At 42.3% G+C, this 21,421-nt stretch overlaps 2 protein-coding genes across 9 annotated transcripts in view; one reads left to right on the top strand and one right to left on the bottom strand.

Annotated features, from left to right (window-relative positions):
* Positions 1-11,574, bottom strand: part of CLIC5 (CLIC family member 5) — an 86,191-nt gene extending 74,617 nt beyond the window's left edge. The window contains exons 1-3 of one of the 6 annotated variants that reach the window (XM_087775613.1): positions 11,385-11,574; positions 1,782-1,873; positions 1,449-1,675 (exon numbers count right to left, since the gene is read on the bottom strand). In XM_087775613.1, coding sequence (XP_087631739.1) covers positions 1,449-1,655 — 207 coding nt within the window. In that variant the 5' untranslated portion in view covers positions 1,656-1,675; positions 1,782-1,873; positions 11,385-11,574. Of the gene's footprint in view, positions 1-1,448; positions 2,029-2,552; positions 2,699-3,168; positions 3,262-11,384 lie in introns of those variants that run through there. The other 5 variants (XM_087775609.1, XM_087775611.1, XM_087775612.1 and 2 more) reach the window with 5 other exon arrangements.
* Positions 11,575-12,376: 802 nt separating this feature from the next.
* ENPP4 (ectonucleotide pyrophosphatase/phosphodiesterase 4) lies at positions 12,377-20,350 on the top strand. 3 transcript variants are annotated; one of them, XM_087773443.1, is made up of 4 exons: positions 12,377-12,512; positions 14,507-15,371; positions 16,297-16,467; positions 19,111-20,350. In XM_087773443.1, exons 2-4 carry the CDS (start codon positions 14,549-14,551, stop codon positions 19,470-19,472), a joined length of 1,356 nt encoding a protein of 451 aa, XP_087629569.1. In that variant the 5' UTR covers positions 12,377-12,512; positions 14,507-14,548; the 3' UTR covers positions 19,473-20,350. The 3 variants fall into 3 exon arrangements, with proteins under 3 accessions (XP_087629569.1, XP_087629567.1, XP_087629568.1); XM_087773441.1 differs by having other exon boundaries at positions 19,108-20,350; XM_087773442.1 differs by lacking the exon at positions 12,377-12,512 and adding an exon at positions 12,821-13,021 and having other exon boundaries at positions 19,108-20,350.
* Positions 20,351-21,421: the final 1,071 nt, after the last annotated feature.

Genomic DNA, 21,421 nt, shown 5'->3' with positions numbered 1-21,421 from the left:
GTTTTATGGTTTATCTTATGCAGAATAGGACTAAGTAACCCAATAGCCATTTCTGGTTTGGTTGTTTGGTTGGTTGTTTGTTTTTTTCTGTTTCTCAATAACTGAAATGATCTCTCTTTGTACAAAAATGAGAAAAGCAATCACAAAGGATTGTCACATAGAGAAGGGAGACATGAAAAGGGAATAACCTCAAGTTTTCATCTACAGGAAGACATGACACAAAGGAAAAATACTTAAATCATAACTTTCTTAATGTATTCAAAAGAATCTCAAGATTCTGTTGACACTTTATGGAAGTGATCTCCTTTATCCTACACATACATGCGGGGTAACTTTTTAACTAACTCAGTTTTCCAAGAAATCCAAGATTTATAACAGAAACCAAATGAAGTATTAGGAGAGTCCATCAAACCATTTGATCTTCCCTAGCTCATACAAGATAATCAGTACCTCACACCAATGCAAAGGTTATAGTGTGTTCTTGCTTAAATAAACTAAATTAACGAAATACAGACATTGCTGAAACCATTTCTCACTATGTGTGGTAACAAAATCTCTCATCCTACTTTCAGAGCACCTGTGGAACTGAGGAACAGCTTCTGATAATCTTATTTATGTTGAAAAGTGACAAACTTCACAAGACTTCTGCTGAAATAACAAAGTATTACACTCATGGTGTATGGTCCTATTTAAGGGAAACAAGAACTTGAAAATTTCTCTCTTATGTAGTTAAAAAGAAGGAACTGTCAGGTCTGTGTTACGGCCTAATAAATATTGAGAAAGGTTGAATACAAGAGCTTTAATGAAGGGTAGTGTTTATTCAAGAACACAGGTGTTTATGGTTTAGAAATTTAAGAAATACTTTACAAGGTTAGGGAAAGTGTGAAAGTCCCTTCAGTAATTTAAAGCTAACTTGAAATTAATGAAAAATACATGTTAAAATTATCACAGAAATACGTTAATCTAAATATGGAAAGAAATAAAAGAAAGACCTCTTTCAGGGATGAGTATTTGTGGAAATTTTATTGCCATCATTTAAACTATACATTTAGTTTTCTTTATAGCATTAATAACTATCACCTTTGAGCTATTAGCTACTAGATAGATAGTAAAACACAGGGATAGCTCAACCAGCTTAGCTAAACCAGTTCAAGTAGTAATGCAGCAGGGAGATACCACAGAATAAATGAATTGCAGCAACAATCAGAATGCTTTCACCATATTCATATTTCCACTTGAAATGAAGAAATCCCAGGCATCTCCACACAACACGAATCTTCCGTTTCTGTGCCTTAAGATATAAGAGGTCTTATGGCTTGGCGCCCCGCAGCACACAGGCAACAACGTTTGGAACAAAGCGGCAGGTAGCTGTATTTTACTGATTTGGAGGACACAGATTTATTTGGGGTTTAAAACTACTGTATTCTTAGAAGCACCCAAGCTCTTACCTTTACAAATATGAAAATCTCATAATCTTCGTGAAAGTTGTCGGTTTCTCCGAAGTTATTGTTAAGGGGGAACTTGAGGGAAGTTGAAGAGTTGGAAGAAGTGCTCTGGCTCCGACGCAACTGGAAATCCAGAGGAAAACGTATGTTGCTCTCAAACATCATGCCCTCTTCGTGTTTATCTTCCAGAGCTGGGCTCATCAGATCCATCTCCTGGTATGGGTGGTCTTCTTCAGCACCATGGTGAGATGAAGAAGAACCATCATCCCCATCATCCCCATGCTGAGAGGCCACAGAATTACTACAGCTGTCTTCTGAGCTCTCTTGACTACTAACCATGCTCTCTGGGATAGTAGTGATGGAAGAAGGAGATGCTGGATCTTCATGGACATGATCATAAAGATTATTCTCTTTGTCTTCCTCAGATTCTGGAATGTCATAAATATTGGTGGTGTTAACATTTTGATAAACATTGGTGAAGACCTGATCTTCCATGACTGCTGGCTGGTGAGTTTTGCCTGCCTTCTGGTACCTTAAAAGACTGCAATTAAAGTGAGATGTTGACAGACAAACGCTCTGTAGGAGGAAGCAGAGTCTGTGGTATGCTTTCTGAATGCTCTGCTACACATGGCAGATCTCCAACAATCATTTACAGAGAGCTTTAAATCAACAACTACACTTGCACCGAAGACAGGGCTGTCTCACTATTAACCCTTTTGTCAATCTGACTGCTGTTAACCATATCTTAAGAGCTGTAATCACTTTTTCTTCTTCTGGATACAGCCTGACCAAGTATAGTGAAAAACAGCTGAAGCACCTACCAGTACTAGAAAGCTATGGTACAAAATATGTATTCTTTCACAGGAAGTCAAAAATAGTTTTACTGGAAATCTTATGTACATTTTGTGTAAAAGGGTAGAAATGCAGACTTCACCCATTTACTCATATTTTCAACACACAAAAGCCTAGCCTCAAGGAAAAGCAAGGCAAAGCTGCCTCAACAATACAAGCAATCGTCTGCAACATTTCAGTAGTTACTTACATCATCATTAACAAATGATGATCATTTATAAAAAACAACAAATAAAAAAATATAAAGTGGTATACCCAAAATAAAAAGGCCTCAGACTTGAACTCTTTCCAGTTTTGCCACTGGTTCACTTTAGGACCTTGAACCAGTCACTTCATATTTAGAGACTTCATCTTCTCATCTATAAACTAGGGCCAAAACCATAAGAAGTCTTGCGAGCTGCCTTGGAAAATAGGAAAAGCAAGCACTGAATAAGCGTTAACTATTATTATGTATACTTAATATATCAATTACTTATAATCACATTTAGGTTATATATCTCCATGTCATAAGACACAGACCCAAGTTTCCAAAGTTGTGTTAATGCCGCTTGACTTTAGCAATCTAGTTAGCCACCTCGTCTATACAGTTCCTTTTCTCTAAAGAATGGAGAGACACACAAAACTCGACAGAACCTAAAGCAGGTGAATACTCCCAGCTTTACCATAAAATGAACTGCCCTCTTAAAGACAGATACACATTCTAGAGCATCTGAAATCAATGGAGCTGAAACTCATTAAAGATCCAAATCTGAATTTATCAAAGTTATGAGAACTTTAGACCTTATTAACTACGGACTTTTTATCTACACGTGTACTGCATCTGGATTATGCAGATTATTATCAGAATTCTTAGAATCTAATTATATTTAACCTTTGGGTTTGAGCCAAAAGGAAAAATGAAAGCGTTTCCCTCCTGACCCATCCTTGTAACTTCCTGAGAGACAACTGCCACAGCCAGGTGGAATTTCTAAAAGAAACACAGAAGAGAGGTTAGAGAGAAAGATTGTCGTTCCAGCCATCTCCAAACAGAACGACCAGGGGAACATGTGCTGTTTCACATGGTAGAGTAGCAGGTGCTGCCTCCCTGAGATTTATGATTGTAGTTTACTGTCATTATTCTTACATTGAACATTTTAGACTACTAATAAAGTTAAATATCAAAAGCAAACCAATACTTCAGCTTATTAAACTTCATTCACCTTCTAAGGCTCCTAGACAACCCCAAAAGTGCCAAAATAATAGTCACAACCAGGTTTAATCACTGTAACAGTGAGGAAAAACACTACAGCAGAATTTCAATTCCCTACATGGAACCAGCAATACAGTACAAAGATGCAGGTAACTATCAGAGATCAATAAGATCTCTTAGCTCATGAGTGCATTTCTGGTCTGATGCAACTCAAGGACTGCAAGGATAGGTAACTGTCGTGGTTTAACCCCAGCCGGCAGCTAAGCACCACACAGCCGCTCGCTCATTCCCCCCCAGTGGGATGGGGGAGAGAATTTGAAGAGCAAAAGTGAGAAAACTCGTGGGTCGAGATAAAGACAGTTTAATAGGTAAAGCAAAAGCCGCGCACGCAAGCAAAGCAAAACAAGGAATTCAATCCCTACTCCCCATCAGCAGGCAGGTGTTCAGCCATCTCCAGGAAAGCAGGGCTCCCTCATGCATAACGGTTACATGGGAAGACAAACGCCATCACTCTGAATATCCCCCCCCTTCCTTCTTCTTCCCCCACATCTATATGCTGAGCATGACATCATATGGTACGGAATATCCCTTTGGTCAGTTGGGGTCAGCTGTCCCGGCTGTGTCCCCTCCCAACTTCTTGTGCACCCGCAGCCTGCTCGCTGGTGGGGTGGGGTGAGGAGCAGAAAAGGCCTTGTCTCTCTGTAAGCACTGCTCAGCAGTAACAAAAACATCCCTGTTTTATCAACACTGTTCAGCACAAATCCAAAGCATAGCCCCATACCAGCTACTATAAAGAAAATTAACTCTATCCCAGCCAAAACCAGCAGTTATCCATATCAAGGTCCAATTTCAACTATTACTAACCACAAATTCCTGCCTGGCACAAGTGGTCCATCAGCAAACAGAACGAAGCACATCTCCTCTTTATATTTTCTGTATGTAACTCAGCTAAAATTCTTCATGTGCAAATCGTAAGTAAGAGATTCTGAAATGTGTGCTGTGTAATCTGCATTGCAAATTTCTAGCATTCAAGACCAGCTATTAGGCTAACAATAAGACTGATTTAAAATCATGAGCTTAATGTACTAAAGCTGGGGAAAACCAATGAGCCAACTAGAAACTTTTATAACTTTAATTTTTTTATGAGTACTTTTTACTTTTAAGAAAACACTTGCATTTCTTCACATTTTGTAGAAATACAAATGTATTTCTACCTGCGTCTGTTCAATTTGCTCTGAGGATGGCCTTGATAAGCAACTCCCACTGATCTTCAACCCCTTCTTACAAAGAGCGCTTGCAAGATTAAATATGCTGGGATCATAAAAATTCCCTCCTTAGTCACTCTGCTGGCAAATAACTTGAGAAAGAAAAGAGAACACAGACACAAATGCAAAACATGTTTCATGATGCAAAACAAAGAGCAAAGTCCTGTTGCATGGTATTCAATCAAATGACTGTTTTTTTTTTTTCCTCCACGAAGACGACATTAGCAGGATGCAGCAGCACCTGCTGGAGGGTATAAAATATCACAGGTCAAATAAGGAATAACAGTGTCACGTATGAGTATTATTTAAAAATAAATACAGTTGAGGTGGATTTCATTAGTCAGAAATATGAGTTACCCAAGTTCTCCTTTCCTCTGCCCCCCTTCAAGAGCAAAGAAAAGTACCACTCAGCTCCAAGATCCAGACGTCACTTGAGAGAGAGTGATAAAGCCCCAGAGTAAACTTGACTGCACTTAAGAATTTATCCAGGTGAAAATCAGGTGCATTTCAAATCACATTATATGAACCCACTGCTGCTTTACAACCTTCACGCTTCATCTTCAGGGAAGACAGAAATCATTTTCGTGACACAATTCAAATGTTATGATATAACAAACGAGATCAAAATGGAGGCGCCCATATTGTGACCTGGGACACTAGTGTCCTGGCCTGCTCCCCTGTGTCCTGGCCTGCTACCTCCCCACTCGCAGCCAAAAACGCTCCGCTCCAGCAAAGGAACAGGGCAGAGCAGCTGTGTGCATGTGTCCAGTGAAATGGGACTTCTCTCCTGCAGAGAAGCGAGAGGAAAGAGGTTGTATGAGGCAGGAGAGCCGAAAAAGGTCCAGGCACCACTTTGCGCTCCATGCTCCACTGGAAAACGAAGCCGTCCGAGGAACAGTCCCAGCCCCGCAGCCACAAGAATGGAAGATTACAAAAAAGAGAGATCACCAATTTCATCCATTCCCTAAATTCCTCTGCTCCCAAACCTAGAAGGTGTTGAATTAATGCGGTAGTTAGTAATAGCAATACTTTCCGCTGTTAGTTCTGTAACTGAAGTTGTGTCACTTACCACTGCATGTACCATCCGTTCCCACGTGAGCCATCCGGTAACACTGGTTACTTGCTCGGCAGAAATACAAATAACCACATAAACCATAAGTAGTAAAATTCATATAAAGACAAAGAACGTGAGCAACAGAACTCCTCATTTTCAAGGTTTATTTTTTACTGCTTGACTGAATTTCCATTTTTACTCTAACCTTATTCTTTTTAAAGCAATAAATACCACAATTAACATGACCATAACGGCAGTTAGTACACATAAGACACAAGTTACAGTCAACCAGTAAGATCTCTTAGGTCTCATTTTTAGACACTTTGTTTGTACTAAGTTTAGCTGTCTATTGTTCAGCACCTAGATTTAGCTAATCACTGATTCTTCCTACAGTCCAATGGACAGCGACGGGCATCTCAGAGTATGTGATAAAAAGAGGTGGAAAGAATTATGTCAGAAGGAGATTAAGTATATTCTTAGAGATGGTGTTTATTACTGCAAAACTCAGTCATCTGAGCTCCCTAAAACAGATGTCTTTTTAGACAGCAAGGTTGGGATTCACCTACATTTAGAAGCCTACAAATGAACATCAAAACTCATGCTAGGAACCTAGATAATTGCCTGGTTCACTCTACAGAGATACACAGAGCTCAGTTCAGTAGCCCAAACACACACGGACATTTATTGGTATTCAAGTTGTTTGCTTAGACCAACTTGATTTTACCTGAAGGACAGCAAATATAGTAAGGGCCCTGACACACTTAGAATAGTATGTTAAAATCAGACCACTGAAGCTATTACTGAAACTTTATCTGTTCACCCTGTAACCCTAACAGAAATCAGCACCTCCAGCTTTGACTTATTTTAAAATGTCAAGCAGAAGACCAGCTTGTAAAGAAATTCCTGCATGGCTAGAGTCAGTTATCCCTGACCTCCAGAGCGGAAGAGAAGGGTGAAAAGAAGGAAGAGCAGCAAGAACGTCAGACCCCTAAACAGCATACCTCACATCTTCTCGGAGATTAATAATTAAAGGCAAAAAGCCACATTACACTATTTAACTCAGATTCCCAATACAAAAAGACTGTTACCTGGGTACGCCTTTATTAAAGCCAATAACTTGCATGTCTTCTAGACATTCCACGGTACTGGAAACTTCAGCTCATCCATCAGTGCCACGAGTAGCTTCGTTAGTTAATAGCCCTGCTTAGGAATAGCAACCTGTTCCTATTGGAATTTCTCGGGAGGTCGTTTCCAGTTGGTTATTGCTACGATTTTAGTGCTTTAATTAAAAAAGTCCTTCAGTTTTATTTGTTCTCCATGAAGATACTTGCACACTTTAAGCAAAGAGCCTGTAAATCTTTCTTCATAACCTAAACAAATTGAGGTCCTTCAGTTGCTTGCTCTAGAGTATCTTTTTCCAGCCGTAAGAGAAGCAAGAAAATTGAACAGTTAAAACAAAACACTCAGAGTTCTTGGAAACAGCTGAATGTGAAACTCAATGATGGTAAACAACATTTTTTTGTGTCAGTAGAAACTGAGGGATCTTAGCATCCCATAGGGTCAGGCCCTTCGTTTACACTTAAGAGCACTCAATGCAAAAATCATGAATGTTCCCGGCCATTCAGGATGCTGGTTTTACAAAAATAACTTTTTTCTTTGTAAAGCTCAAATGTTTCCAAAGCTTTGCAACACGTAGTTCAAGTCCATTATCACAACTACCCTGTGGGCTCTGGGAGAAAGACTGTTCATGGTTTACAGGCATATTACAAGGGAGTTGCAGTAAAATCATACCACTTTGTTTTCACTCCTGACTGCAATAAATACCTGGATGAAATCAACTGCAAACAAACTTTCTTGCATCCTTTCCAGCCTCAGCTTTTACTTGTGGTTACTTATGGTTAGCAGCGCCTCATCTCTTCACAGTTCAGGAACAGTAGTGCTTTATTCACTGCTGATCTTGCACTAAACAACGTGAGGAAAAGACCTTTACCCCGCATTCAGATCTTTTAGGAAGTTTCCGTGTAGAGTACTTTTCTGTTTTGACTCTGAGCTCTCTACAAGAATGAGAGACTCAAGTTCCTCTACGCAGTTACTCCTACAGCCGTTAACACTCACAGACCTGCATAACAGGAACAGTCTGTGAAAAACCGCGCTCTTCAGAGCATTTGCTGCTCCCCATTCTTTTTCAAAATGGGAATGATTTGGTGAGAAGAAGGAACAAGACTGTTCCGTACGGCCCTGTTCTGCTCCAGCCTTTGGATGGTCACCTCTGGACACCCAAGAGGACCACTGGAACCACGCTGCTATGAAGTGCTACCTTACGAAGGACAAGAAGCTGCATAGGTATGCTGACAGTTTTCTCTGTGCTGTATATGTGCATATGGAGTTCATCTTCTGAAACGCATGCTTCAGCTCAGTTTCATATTAACTGTTGACATGTGCAGCTATAGCAGTTTCTGTACTCTATTTAAGAGGTAGTACGGAAAACAAAACACACAGAAAAACCATTGCAGAAGGCAGTGGTTCGGCAGAAGACTTTGATCCTCACACCATTTCACACAAGAGTCAGCACATCCTTGAAGCACGCCTCCAGAAATCCATTTGTTGCTCAACTAGGACTGACCTGGATTCTGCAGCCTGGAGGGGCTGGCTCATCAATTCAGGACCCCGCCGTAATAACCGTGATTCACCTTCACCCAGATTTTGCTACTGACTGCATAAAAGGCATATTTAAAGCCAACACATCAGTAAATTTGACTCTGCATTAGACAGACACTTGTCAACTGGGAACTAGACATAATTATTTCACGCAGGACACTCATCTCTCATCTGTTATCAACAGCTTTTAGTTGTTAAAAATAATACCAGGAGTAGTCATTGTCAACAGACACTTGAAAACCTGCTTTACCTGCTGCAGGGCCTAAACAATTATTCCTGATTTGGATGTTTCAAAGCCCTTTATTTGTGGTCTTCCAGTCTCTTTTATAAAATTTTGTTTGATTTGCTCTCCAACTCCATGGTTGGAAACTCCATTAGAATATCTGAGAGCCTAAGAAATATTGACTTTTTATTCACCCAACTGCTCCAAGGAAAACATTTTTGTTTACCTTTAAAATCTGGCATCATTTCAACATCCCTGTTTACCTCTGAAACTAAGCACCCCTAGAAAGCCCAGCAAGCTGCCTTCAAGCTTGCTCACAGTGGAGGCTCTAGCAGCCAAAATAGAGAAGGCAGAGACACCACACTACTCTGTATCACCGTCCTGCAGCCTTAGGGATATCGCTCCATAGACGGTTTGAGAAACAGCATGGTTAAGAGCCCTATTTTGGTTATAGCCTCCATGTACAACCTATTCTTCAGATTAAATGGGCACTAAAAGCTTAAAATCTAATACAGCCTAACAGCTGTTAGTCACCTAGCCCTTTTACGGTTTTATGAAACGTCTTCCTATTTTTCTTCATCTCAACTATATAAAGATGCATCAAAACACAGTAAATGATGGATTAAAAAACTACTCAGCAAAAATGACCAGAGATCTCTGTCACACGGATAAAATTGAGAAAAAACCCTGGAAAAATATAGAAAAATGTTTCTCTTTCAGTATTCAGTTCTTTTAACTCTAAGTAATGAAAATGCCCTGCTTTTTCTTAAGAAAATACTTAAGTATCTGAACTATCCATGTGCAACATCTAGTTTTCATCTAAATAAACAAGGAGTTGCCTCCCCTCCACAACACTGCCAACAGGAGGGCATAGTTTCCCATCTAGAAATTAAGTGTTTTACTAAACCCAGCCAAACACTGAGAATATGTTGAGGTTGCCTACCCTTTACTTCCTGTCATTCACTAAATTCCACTGACACAAACAAACGCGTGTAATGGTTCTTGAGCTGCAAATGCTCAATTCTGCTACAGCAGTAAATCTGCACAACTTCTGGCAGGATTTAGTATGGTCTAGTGCTTAAAAGAACTGCAGTCTATACAGACAAATGTGGGGTGAAATACAGTACAGAGAGAGGTGAGGGAAGGCAAACATCTTGGTAGTTCCCAGTTTTACTTCTTTTAATGTAAGTGTACACGTAACTTACCCATTTCTTGTAGGCATACACTGTAAATGGATCCAAGAGCTGTACGAAACATGTGATACGTGTTGGCTAGCCCAGTTCGAAGTCCAGAGTTGGTATGGAATGCTGCCTCTACGATGTGTCAAATTGGACACATTATATTAGGCTGGGCTCATGAATAGGTGAATACCGTGAATAGGTTTCAAAGCACACAGGTAAGGGTAAACAAGAGATTACTCACACCTTTTAGGACTGAATAGCTGAGTAAGTATGTTGCCAAACTAGGTTAGCAAAAGAGCCTTGATGCTTAAAATTTGTCTGTATCTCTGCATAAAACTTGTAACAAGACCTCAATCGTAATTTGATGAAAGTGGCTAAAAGATTGCACCTGTTATGTATTCCCTTGACCTCTAATTCACTCTGTGTAATAAATATTGTGAAGGAAACAATAAAGTAATTCACAAAGGACACTTCCCTCCTCCACATGATCAGCTGTCACATGAATATTTACAAAGCTGAGTTAGTGTAATAAACCAAAAAAAAAAAAAAAAAAAAAAGAAAAACAGACAAAAAGACCTTGACTTGAACTTGACACACAACATGTGAATAGCTGTGAGAAGTCTTATCTAGCTCACCTGGCATTATTTTTTTCCTCTTTAACAATCCTGTGCTTTGCCACACCTGCTACATTCCATAAATCAAGGTGAACCAGAGGCGTGTCACTTTATTCAGCCTATTGTACCACATCCTTAGAGCCACTCCACAGCTGGCACGCACAACCTGCCAAACTCATACATATGTGAAAGCCATCAGGAAGAAACAAGCTCAAATCTACGCAGCGTTCAGAATAAACATGCTAGCAGGATACACAGAATGAAATTCAGATCCTTTACTTAAGTCAATCATGAAGCTATAGACATGTCTTTTTCTCAGTTTTTATGACACAATTTAAAATGGAGTGATGATTTCTGCCCTGTGCTATTAAAGGACACTTGTTTTCTCTATTTATACAGAGCTGATTTCATTGTTATTCAGCACCAGCAACTTAACAGGTTCGGCAGAATTACTAATCCCTTCTCAAAAGGAAAACCAAGGGAATGTAAACTATTTACCTTAGTTTATGAAGCAAACCTACACCAGCACCCAAAACAGACCTCAACCCATCATACCACACACTGCCTTCCTAAAAGCAGCACTCGCACTCAAGAGTACTTGCATTCAACAACACACGCACTGGTTTATCCTGCATGTACTCTAAGTTTAAGGATAAACCAGCGTTGTCACAAGAGAGCACAAAAAGGTCATACGCAGGAAATATGAACAGTCAACTTCAGAGCTGTGTGGCCAAAAGGGAAGCAGGAGTCATGGAGAACAGATCTGTAGTCACCCTGACAAGAGCCATTGCCTTGCAAAGACCACAGCCTGGGGCTGCTGTGACACCTGCAAAGGAGGCAGGTTACAGGCATCCTGGGGAAACTCAGCACAACGCCCATTAACACACCCCATCACAGCCTCACCTTGCCTCACCCCACGGCGTCCTGCTGCAGCCACCGGTCACCCCAGCAGACCCAGCAAACAGCCTGCACCCCAAGCGAGCTCTGACCCCGTACCAGCAGGCCTCACCGTCCCACCTCGGGGGCCAACCCCCCCGCATCCCAGCCCGGGGGGGGGCTAACATGCCTCTTATAAAACCTGTGCTCCCCTGCAACCCGCCACATCTCCCTGCCTGTGACAGCCACCCCCCACAGCTCTCCTCAGCCCCCCATGGCTCCCTACAACCCCCCTCACCTCCCTTCAGCCCCCCACGGCTCCCTACAGCTCCTCTCACCTCAGCCCCTCCTCACCTCAGCTTTCCACAGCCCTCCCTCATCTCACCTCCCCTCAGTCCCCCATGGCTCCTGTCAGCCCTCTCACCCCAGCTCTGCTCCCCTCAGTCCCCCATGGCTCCGGTCAGCTCTGCTCCCCTCAGCTCCATCCCCTCATTCCCCCATAGCTCCCCTCAGTCCTCTCCCCCCAGCTCCACTCCCCTCAGTCCCCCATGGCTCCCCTCAGTCCTCTCCCCTGAGCCCCCCATGGCTCCCCTCAGCCCCCCATGGCTCCCCTGCGTCCCTCTCCCCTGAGCCCCCCATGGCTCCCCTCAGCCCCCCATGGCTCCCCTGCGTCCCTCTCCCCTCAGCCCCCCATGGCTCCCCTCAGCTCTGTTCCCCTCAGCCCCCCATGGCTTCCCTGCAGCCCTCTCCCCTCAGCCCCCCATGGCTCCCCTCAGTCCGCTCCCCTCAGCCCCCCACGGCTCCCCTGCACCCCTCTCCCCCCATGGCTCTCCTGCAGCCCTCTCCTCTGAGCCCTCTCCCCTCAGCCCCCTATGGCTCCCCTCAGCCCCCCCGCGCCCCGCTCCGTGTCCCCCAGCGCGACGCCCACCCCTCTGGAGCCAATGGGAGCTTCCTCCGGCGGGCCCCCAGCCAATCACACCCCGGGCTCCCGCCGCTACCGCCGCCCCCCCGCCAGGGCCGTGCCTGCGCCGCTGCCGCCGCTGATGGCAGTTGGGGCCGCGCGGGCGGCGGGCGCGCAGGCGCGGTGCTTTCCCGTCCCTCCAGTCACCTCCAGCGCGTCCCCGCCGGCGCTTCCAGCAGGAGCGGGCCCGCACGGTGGGGTCGCGGCGGCACCGCGGCGGGGAAGGGGGCGGCGGGCGGGCGGGGGGAGGCGGTGGTGACTGGCGCTGCCCGAGCGCAGCAGGGCCGCGGGACACCACCACCCCCCTCCGCTTCGGGGCTCGGGCTTCGTTCCGCGGGGCGGCTGCGCCTCCGCCCGCCTCGGGTGTCCGCTGAGGGGTAGGAGGCGTTGGTGGGGAGCGGCGGGGCCGCCGGGGCCCCCCGCCGCCCGGGCCCCCCGGACGGGGCCGGTCCGTTCGCCGAGCAGCCGGCCCCGGGACCCGCTGCGGGTGCCCCGGCTGCAAGTGCCGGCGCTGGGCTCGGTGCCGCGCCGCGGGAGCCGGCCCTGTCCGCAGGAGTCTTTTTTTATTTTAAGTTTGTAATGACAGCGCGGCATCTCGCCGCAAGCTTTCAAGGCCAGGCTAACTCATTTCTGACTGATCTGAGCTACTGGAGACTTGAAAACCTGGCTAGGAGGTGGAGGAGAGCTTCAGGAGCGGATAGCTGTAAGGCTGATGGCGTTTTATAGATAGCTGTGATACAGGGTGTAAAAACACAGATGCTTAGCATCTTTGGAGTATTTCGAAGCTAATATTGAGGCCTTAAGTCTTACTACGCTATGAAAAACTCTGGTTCTGCTTTTTAAAGCACCTGACAACATGAAACGGGTTGCTGCCCATCTCATTTCTTCTTTTTTTTCCCCTCTTTAAAGGGGCTGTGTGTTACAGGTCCTCTCTATTAGGAGGTACCTTAATGCTGGTTTTGACGATCCTTTCTTCTAAAATTTGGCTTCTCAAGGAATTTTAGCTGTTGGTTGCCAGGGGGGATGATTTCCCATGCTTTGAATTCCTCTCACTGCTAAAGCTTTAGCTACCATTAAAGCTACTTACGCTTTTAAAATAATACACTCTCAGTTTTAAAGAGTTTTAGGGAAATGGTTGAGCTAGGCCAGCAGATATTACGGCAGTTAGGAAGATACCTGCTGTTCCTCCTAGAATCACCCTAGTTTGTGCAAGTGAGATAAAGGAGAAGTTTGCTGGAGCGGAGCTCTTGAGAAGTAAATACGCTGTCTAACAATATTGCAAAAGTTTTTGTGAAACCGGGAGCTTCGCTTCCTCTTTCTTAAAGGCTTATAGAATAATTCCGGACCTTCCTTCACAAAGTGCTCCTGTCACACATAATAAGCTGCTTCCCCCCCCCCCCCCCCCAACTTACAAATCATACCTTGTGTTTATAATAGTCATTAATTCCTTGGTGAGAAATACTTGCCTCACAGCTAATGTTACTAACGATTTTTTAATTTTTTTTTTAGAGAGAGAGAGAAATACGATACATAAAGAACAGGTTTAAATACTGTTATGGTAGATGTACAACAACTTAGAAGGAAAACAGAAATAGAAGTTATTCCGGGCAGTTCCATCTGTAGAGTAAGCAATGAGTAAATAGGAATGCTGTAAGGCTCAAAAGTCTTCCAGCAACTCAAGAGGATGGAAACTGTGGAAAAGGAAAGGAGGGATGAAAAAGAAAAATTATAATTACAGTAAAAAAACCAAACTTTTGGTCTGAACAGTGATGTGTAAGCAGGATTTAGAGCTGCACAGGACTCTCAGATGTGGAGCTGGAATTTTTCAGGTGCCTGTGCTTGAACACGAGGGAAGAATACTGACTGTCTGTCTTGGAATGTAGAATTGTAATAAGACACACAGAATGATGGAATAATTGCTTAAAGAGAGAAAACAATTCTTCCTTTCATTTAGTCTGGAATGAAAAAAAAAATCTCATTTCTCATTTGTTTTAATATACGAAAAACTATTACAATATATGAGAGACTTTTGAAGTCAGTAGGGAAATATACTGTTGACTTCAGTGGTTGTTTAGACCGGTTATTTTGGAGTTAACCTCTATAAGGAAGATGTACATAATGTATAGCTAGTTAAACTGGTTCCAGTACAATTATTCTGTTACATGCCTTATCTTCTTAAATTTTTCAGGTGCATCTGATTACCTGCTGGAAATACTTCGAAGTATCGACAATGAACTCAATGTTGACGTTATTTTTTTCTGGAATAGTTGCCTGTTGTGCTCGCTCTGCTGGTGATTCGGTATCCAGGTTACTCCTCGTGTCCTTTGATGGCTTCAGGGCTGATTACTTGGAAACCTATAAACTTCCTCATCTTCAGAAGTTCATTGAGGATGGCGTGCTTGTAAAACAAGTTACGAATGCTTTTATCACCAAGACTTTCCCAAACCATTATACCATAGTCACAGGTTTATATGAAGAAAGCCACGGCATCGTGGCTAATGACATGTACGATGCAGATGCCAAGAAGAAGTTTTCACAGTTCAATGATTCAGATCCCTTCTGGTGGAATGAGGCAGTTCCAATTTGGGTAACAAATCAACAGCAGGGAAATGGAGCAAGTGCTGCTGCAATGTGGCCTGGTACCGATGTAAAAATTAACGATACAACCCCTCAATTCTTTATGAAGTATAACTTTTCAGTGACATTTGAGGAGAGGGTGGAGAAAATTGTTGCGTGGCTGAACAGTTCTAATCCAGTGGTCAGTTTTGCTACATTATACTGGGAAGAACCAGATGCAAGCGGGCACAAGTATGGACCAGATGACACTGAGAACATGCGCAAAGTATTAGAAGAAGTGGATAATCATATTGGTTTCCTTATTAATAAATTGAAGGCAGTAGGTTTGTGGGACACTATTAATATCATAATAACAAGTGATCACGGAATGGCCTCCTGTTCTGCAGAGAAGCTGATTATCCTGGATGACTGCATTGGTCGCAATAACTACACCCTGATAGACAAGAGTCCAGTTGCTGCAGTGCTGCCAAGGCAGAGTATGTTTTGGGTTTTTTTGAAGTCATTCACTGAGAGTGAAATCTTGTTTATCCTACTACTAAAAAGCGCACACTATGGTACACCGTTCACATCTTTTTGCAAAACCAGTGTAGTTCATATTGCACAGCTTTGACATAATTTAATGAATAAGCTAAAGAACATGTGTTTATTTAGAACTTACTTTGTTTTGGTAATCAATGGGCCAAGGAGCATTTCTTGTCAAATTGCTATGGGTGGTAAAGATAGTCCTGGTACAGCTTATTGAAAAAGCAGATAGGCACTTAGTATGCCTGCTCTCTTGCTGCTCACTTATTCTATGCGGTTGTAATTCACAGGGAGCATGAAATAAGCCCTCAGGTTTATTCAGAATAAAAATTGGTATTGTCTAAACTTCCAATTAAAAATCTAAACCCAACTTCGGTTGCTTTACCACTTCTGTTTCTGTGAACGAAACTTCAGTTTTCATACTGTGAATTCAGTTTTTGTATCTTGGAGTAGTTACTAACAGGCATGTCTTGCTGGTCTCAGTTTCCACAACTGTGGCCAGACTGAAGCAATTGTAATGAACAAAATGATTTATACAGTAACAAAATGTAATACTTACTGCTTTGGATAAATATTGACTAATTTGGTGTGTGATTGCTTTCTCTTGATTGCTCTGCTTGAGTTTTGCCCCCTCCCCTGCAAGCCCAGAGGGTGAGTTGAATTGTAGGTCCAAAACCACAGCCGGGAGGTGCCTGATTTAAAACTGTGAAATCCACCTTGATACATGTAGCATTTCGTTAGGGAGATGAAAAAGTCCTTTTCTATCTGCCTTTTAGAAAATAATCGTTTCGAAAAAATAGATCTTAGGTTAATGACAGATAATTGCAGTAAATGGGACATAATTTCCAGCTGTTTCACATGCACTTTTTTTCTTGGCAGACAAGAGAGATGTATATAACTTACTGAAGAAATGCAGCAGTCACATGAAAGTATATCTCAGAGAAGAAATTCCAGACAGATTTCATTATCGTCACAATAAGAGAATTCAACCCATAATTCTGGTTGCAGACGAAGGCTGGACAATTGTACAAAACGAGTCACTTTCAAAACGTAAGTGTGTGTTCCTCGTTTGTGCTCTTGGTGGTTTATGTTGGGAAACTGTCTTGTTTTTATTCCAGCCATCTGTAGGATGGTCCCAGTTTAGTGAGTGGAGTCCTGGCACTGTGTATATTTAGGAACATCTCAGCGTTTTCTAGAACGTTCTCAGCCTGAGCCTGGAGTGTTTTAACAGATGAGGAAGAGATGGGGGATATTCCATTGGCTAAAACACTGTCATGTTTAACTTAATAGCCTGAGGTACACTTCTAAAAGTTATCTTTGGCAAGTTAGCAGTCTGTCTCACGCTTCCACTAGAGTGTGATTTAACTTTTTTGTATATAAAATATATATATGGGGAGCATAAATTGAAGAATGCAAGACACAACATTTAATGTTACAGTGCATATACTAGGAAACAAAAATAAATGAGAGGAAATACTAAAAAATAATAGGAATGCAACAATAATGGTCAAAGAAGCCAGAGTTCTTCCTGTTAGGGGCATCAAATAGCGTGTTTTAAAGACAAAAAACAAAACAGGTGTTACTTCACACAGTGCATTGCTAAGCTATGCACTTTCTTCCTGCTAGATGCTATGAATGTCAAATTACGTACATGCATATATGTGTGTATATATATGTATATGTGTATGTATATATTTCCAGGTGTTTCACATGCAGGTTTTTTCTTTGCAGACAAAAGAGGCGTGTATAACTTACTGAAAAAATGCAACAGTCACATTAAAGTACATCTCAAAGAAATTCCAGATAGATTGCATTATTGTCATAATAAGAGAATTCAACCCATAATTCTGGTTGCAGATGAAGGCTGCACGTGTGTGTGTATATATATGTGTGTGTGTGTATGTATGTGTGTGTACGTGTGTGTTCAGAAAGTGATTGGGCAAATTCTTGGAAGAAAAATCCATTAATAGAAATTAAATATCAACTTCCAGGAAGTTTCTGAGCAGCCAGAAGGTCGAGGCTGGTGGGTACGTCGGGGCTAACCCTGCTTGGTACTTCCCAGACTCCCTGTTGTGACCGCTGTCAGAGACAGGATGCTGGGTGGTGTAAACTCGCGGTTTCACCCAGTTTGGCTGTTCTTACTGTCTGCCCTTTGCACGTTTAAGTTCAACTTTTCTCATTATTTGTACAAAAGTACTGCTTTTAATGTAAGATGTGTTGTATTTTAACCTGCCCACAGATTTGCTAGTCATCTTCAAACTGACAACACTTAGCACACATGTTCTCTAATAGAGGTCTCTTTCTTTAGAGGTCTCTTTCTTGTTTATGGTTAGATTCAATTTCATGTACCTAAAAATAGTTAATAAGTGTATATTTATAAGTTGTATCAGTTGAAGTGAATCGCTTTTCAAAACAATTTTGCTAGCCAAGGCTTCCCAGAAGCAGGCAGGGAAGGTTTTAGCCTAAAAGGCTATTTAAGTGTTTATTGTACTTGTCTTCATGGACAAAGTGGCAGCGTAATGATCGGCAAGCGTACCAACACCTACGCTTTATCTAGCAATGTTAGCACACACCAGCCCTCCTACTTCAGAGGTGAGAGATAGGAAACTTCATTGGAGAGGGGACTTGGAACAGCTCTGTACAAAACAAGCAAGCAGTAAAAGGAAAAAATACGTAATCAAGAAACATAGGATTGCATTAAAACGAACAAGCAAGATGTGGTGCAGTATCTTTGTGGTAACAAACATAATGGTGGAAAACATTAAAAAGGAATATTGGAAGTATACGGAAGTGGTGAGTGTGACCTCATCAATAGGAATCTTGACATTTCACATCAGAAACGTCAATGAAGCAGCCAAGGAGACAGTTCTCAGGGAGACTCATTAAATTGTTACTAAGAAATGAGCTCAAAGCTGAAATGCAGTCACTCAAATACAGTGCTGCGTGTGCTGTGAGAAATTTTTGGCATCTTGGATGGATTTTTCAGGCATGTTATTAGGAAATTTGACTGTGTCTGGTTTTTAGCTGTGTATATTCCACCAAAAATTGGAGTGAGTATTTCTTAGAAACCTATCAAATGTCCAGGTCCTGGTGACCTTGTAGCCACAAATGTCTTGTTGTTTGCCTGTCTTCGTGATCCTTTGACTGCTTTTTGACTTTGACGATTTGGGTATCCCATCTCCTGAAGTACCTCATCTGATAAACATGATTTGAGGGTACTTGATGTGCTCGAACTGAACACTGTCAAGGGGAAAGTGCTTGGCTTTTAAGAAATAATTAAAGTGTCTGCTTTGCAAGGGGAGATGTCTTTCCAGGATCTGAGAAGAACAAATTTCCATTCCAGCTACGGACTTGTGGAGTGGCAACATCCTTTTCAGCTTTGGCATGAGGAGTGCGAAGGGGAAAACTGAAAATGTTAGTGGCCGAAAGGAGAAGAGATAATCGGGGGGTGGGAAGGACCACGGCTGAAGACCAGTATGGGAACAGACTTCTGGGGACTGGGGAAGAGGGAAGGGACCCTGGGTTCCTTCAGTGTTTAATCCAACAGCTGCTTTTATCTTCTGCTTTTATGTTCTGCATTAGTTTTTGGTTAAAATATATGCCTTTTGGGGGTGGGGGAGAGATAGGGAGGGAATATTTGATATGCAAACAGAAACTGCGATGTTAACCCTTAACTTTGCATTTCTCCAGTAGGTGACCACGGCTATGACAACGCTCTCCCAAGCATGCACCCGTTCCTGGCTGCTCGCGGGCCTGCTTTTCATCGGGGTTACAAGCAGAGCACGATGAACAACGTTGATATTTACCCAATGATGTGCCACATCCTGGGACTGACGCCTCGGCCACACAATGGCACTTTCAGTAACGCCAAGTGCCTGCTCACCGACCAGTGGTGCATAAATCTTCCAGAAGCTATTGGGATAGTTGTTGGGGCTTTTATGATACTGACTACTTTCACCTGCATTATAATAATCTCGAAGAATAGAGTAGCTCCCCCACAGCCGTTTTCCCGACTTCAGTTACAATATGATGACGACGACCCTTTAATCGGATAGCGCGTAGGGAACCTCGCCTCGCTTGCTAAATAGGGATTTCAGGAAGAGAGTTTGAACTTGCACTGGATGGCATTCTTTGATGCACTTTAACAGTATCCGTACAAAATACTGTACAGCCACATCTTGCTAACTTGTTTGTGTGTGCTGCCTGACTAGTAGTGCTGTAAAAATATTTTTCAGAACAAAATGGTGAACAGGTGGCTTTCTGCTGGAGGAGATGCTTAACATAATAAGGATGCTTAGTTTTTCGTTCAAGCCTTTGAACACTTTCAAAGTGAAATTCCAGAGTATGAACTAGCCAGGATAGACTAAGTGAATTTTAACATTTGTAAATGATAATTGTTTTTTGTATTAAATTTAAATTAATGTTGACTTCTTTTACTGTTGTTGTACCTGTATTGGAAAGAAGAGCTTTTATGAGAGTTAGAAGTTAGTTCTGTTTGGACAGTATATTCTTATTTGTTCTTAAATTTGGGGATAGAGGGTGTAGGAAGATCCAATACTTATGTTTCCACCTTAAGCCAGCAATATGACAAGAAACTGGCGAGAAGGAAGTCAGTGAGGAAAGAATTGGTGCGTATCACCCCTATTTTGAGCAATGAAGTGTGCGGTTCAGCAGGTATAACACTGGACAAATGGCTCTGACATTTCTAGACGCGTGTCTGGGGATGACTTAGTTCCACAGTTCCTGCGCCCGGAGAGCCGGGATGGTAGTACTTGCTTATCTCAAAGATGTCGATTTAATCTGAGAATCCTTGGATTACTCAGTTTAATGCACTGTAGTAGTAAAATTACTGCTTCTAAACCCTGTGAAAAGCTTTTCAGGTGTCAACTCTGCTGAAGGTGTTTTTGTAATAAAGGTGGTTCTGCCCTGGGTACCAGCTGACAATTATCTGTTGAAGGCTGCCGTGCTAAAAAGCAACAACTGAAAGTTTGACATGCAATCATCAAGCAAGGATTCCAAAGTCTTATTTTAAACCCTGGAAATGTAAAGGGAAAAGTTAATTTATTTTTTGAGATAGGCTCTGTTTTCTGTAGTGTCTAAGTTGTATAGATGTAAAGTTCTGGTGAAGACCAGTGCTAATGGTTCTCGTAACTGAAACTCTCGATGCCTTGTTAATGGTCAAGTCTAGTAACTTGCTAGAAAAACAAATGAATTTGATTTAGAAAGCCTTAGTGGTAACTTATCTCTTAGGGAGGAAAGAAGGTGAGGTTAAATTGTTAATGCTAACCCAAAAAGAAAACTACAGTTACAAAGTCCTTTTCCTGCAAGTTTGATAGTTTTAAGAACGGATAATTTGAAGTGAGAGAGCTGAGGTACCTGGTAGCGTGCAACGTGGTTCCTTCTTCACAGGCTCAAGTTCAATGCAATTTGGTGTTAGCCACAGACTACCTTTTAGTGACCCAACTGGGAGGAAGTATGGGCTTTGGAGGGAAAGGTTACTTTTAACGGCCCACTGAAAAAAATACATTTGAGTTTTAAAAATGATGTGTGGATGTCTTACTAATTTGTATCTTCCTCCCTGAGGATTCTGTTTTACTGATTAAAAACACAACACAAAACTTAAGCTGTTCTGCCTTTATTTCCCCCCTTCTTAAACTACTAGTTACTACTTATTAACGCTTTACTCTGGATTAATCTGAACTTGAAAGAGGCTCAGGCCCCCTGAAAAGTCTGTACTGTTACTGACAGCGTACAGATTTTAGAGTCTTGCTATAATAGTGATAACTGGACTGAACACAGAAGTCACTTCATCCTGCTGGAAGATTTAAAATAATTAATTACATGCACCAAGAGGTCAGGTTAATGAGTAACTATGATGTGAATGTTGTGTAGGATCAAACCTAGGCTTAGAGATGCTGTAAAAGGGAGGATGCTTGAACTGCTACATTGGAGAGCGCTGTTATTTTCTTGTAATATTGCGAATAAAGGCTGCTATCCTTGGAGG

This window comes from Nipponia nippon, unplaced genomic scaffold (genome assembly GCF_047370975.1).
Source record: "Nipponia nippon isolate SJK-2023a ecotype South Korea unplaced genomic scaffold, ASM4737097v1 scaffold_4, whole genome shotgun sequence".
In the NCBI taxonomy this organism is placed as follows: Eukaryota; Metazoa; Chordata; class Aves; order Pelecaniformes; family Threskiornithidae; genus Nipponia; species Nipponia nippon.
Note: the sequence above shows the minus strand (reverse complement) of the source record. Positions and strands in the feature narration are given on the sequence as shown.

Excerpts from the sequence above, each read along its gene's own strand:
- ENPP4 (XM_087773441.1), top strand. The coding sequence starts at position 14,549 with ATGAACTCAATGTTGACGTTATTTTTTTCTGGAATAGTTGCCTGTTGT. Across the intron at positions 15,372-16,296 it reads TGCAGTGCTGCCAAGGCAGA|ACAAGAGAGATGTATATAAC; the intron begins GTATGTTTTGGG and ends TTTTCTTGGCAG. Across the intron at positions 16,468-19,107 it reads AAACGAGTCACTTTCAAAAC|TAGGTGACCACGGCTATGAC; the intron begins GTAAGTGTGTGT and ends GCATTTCTCCAG.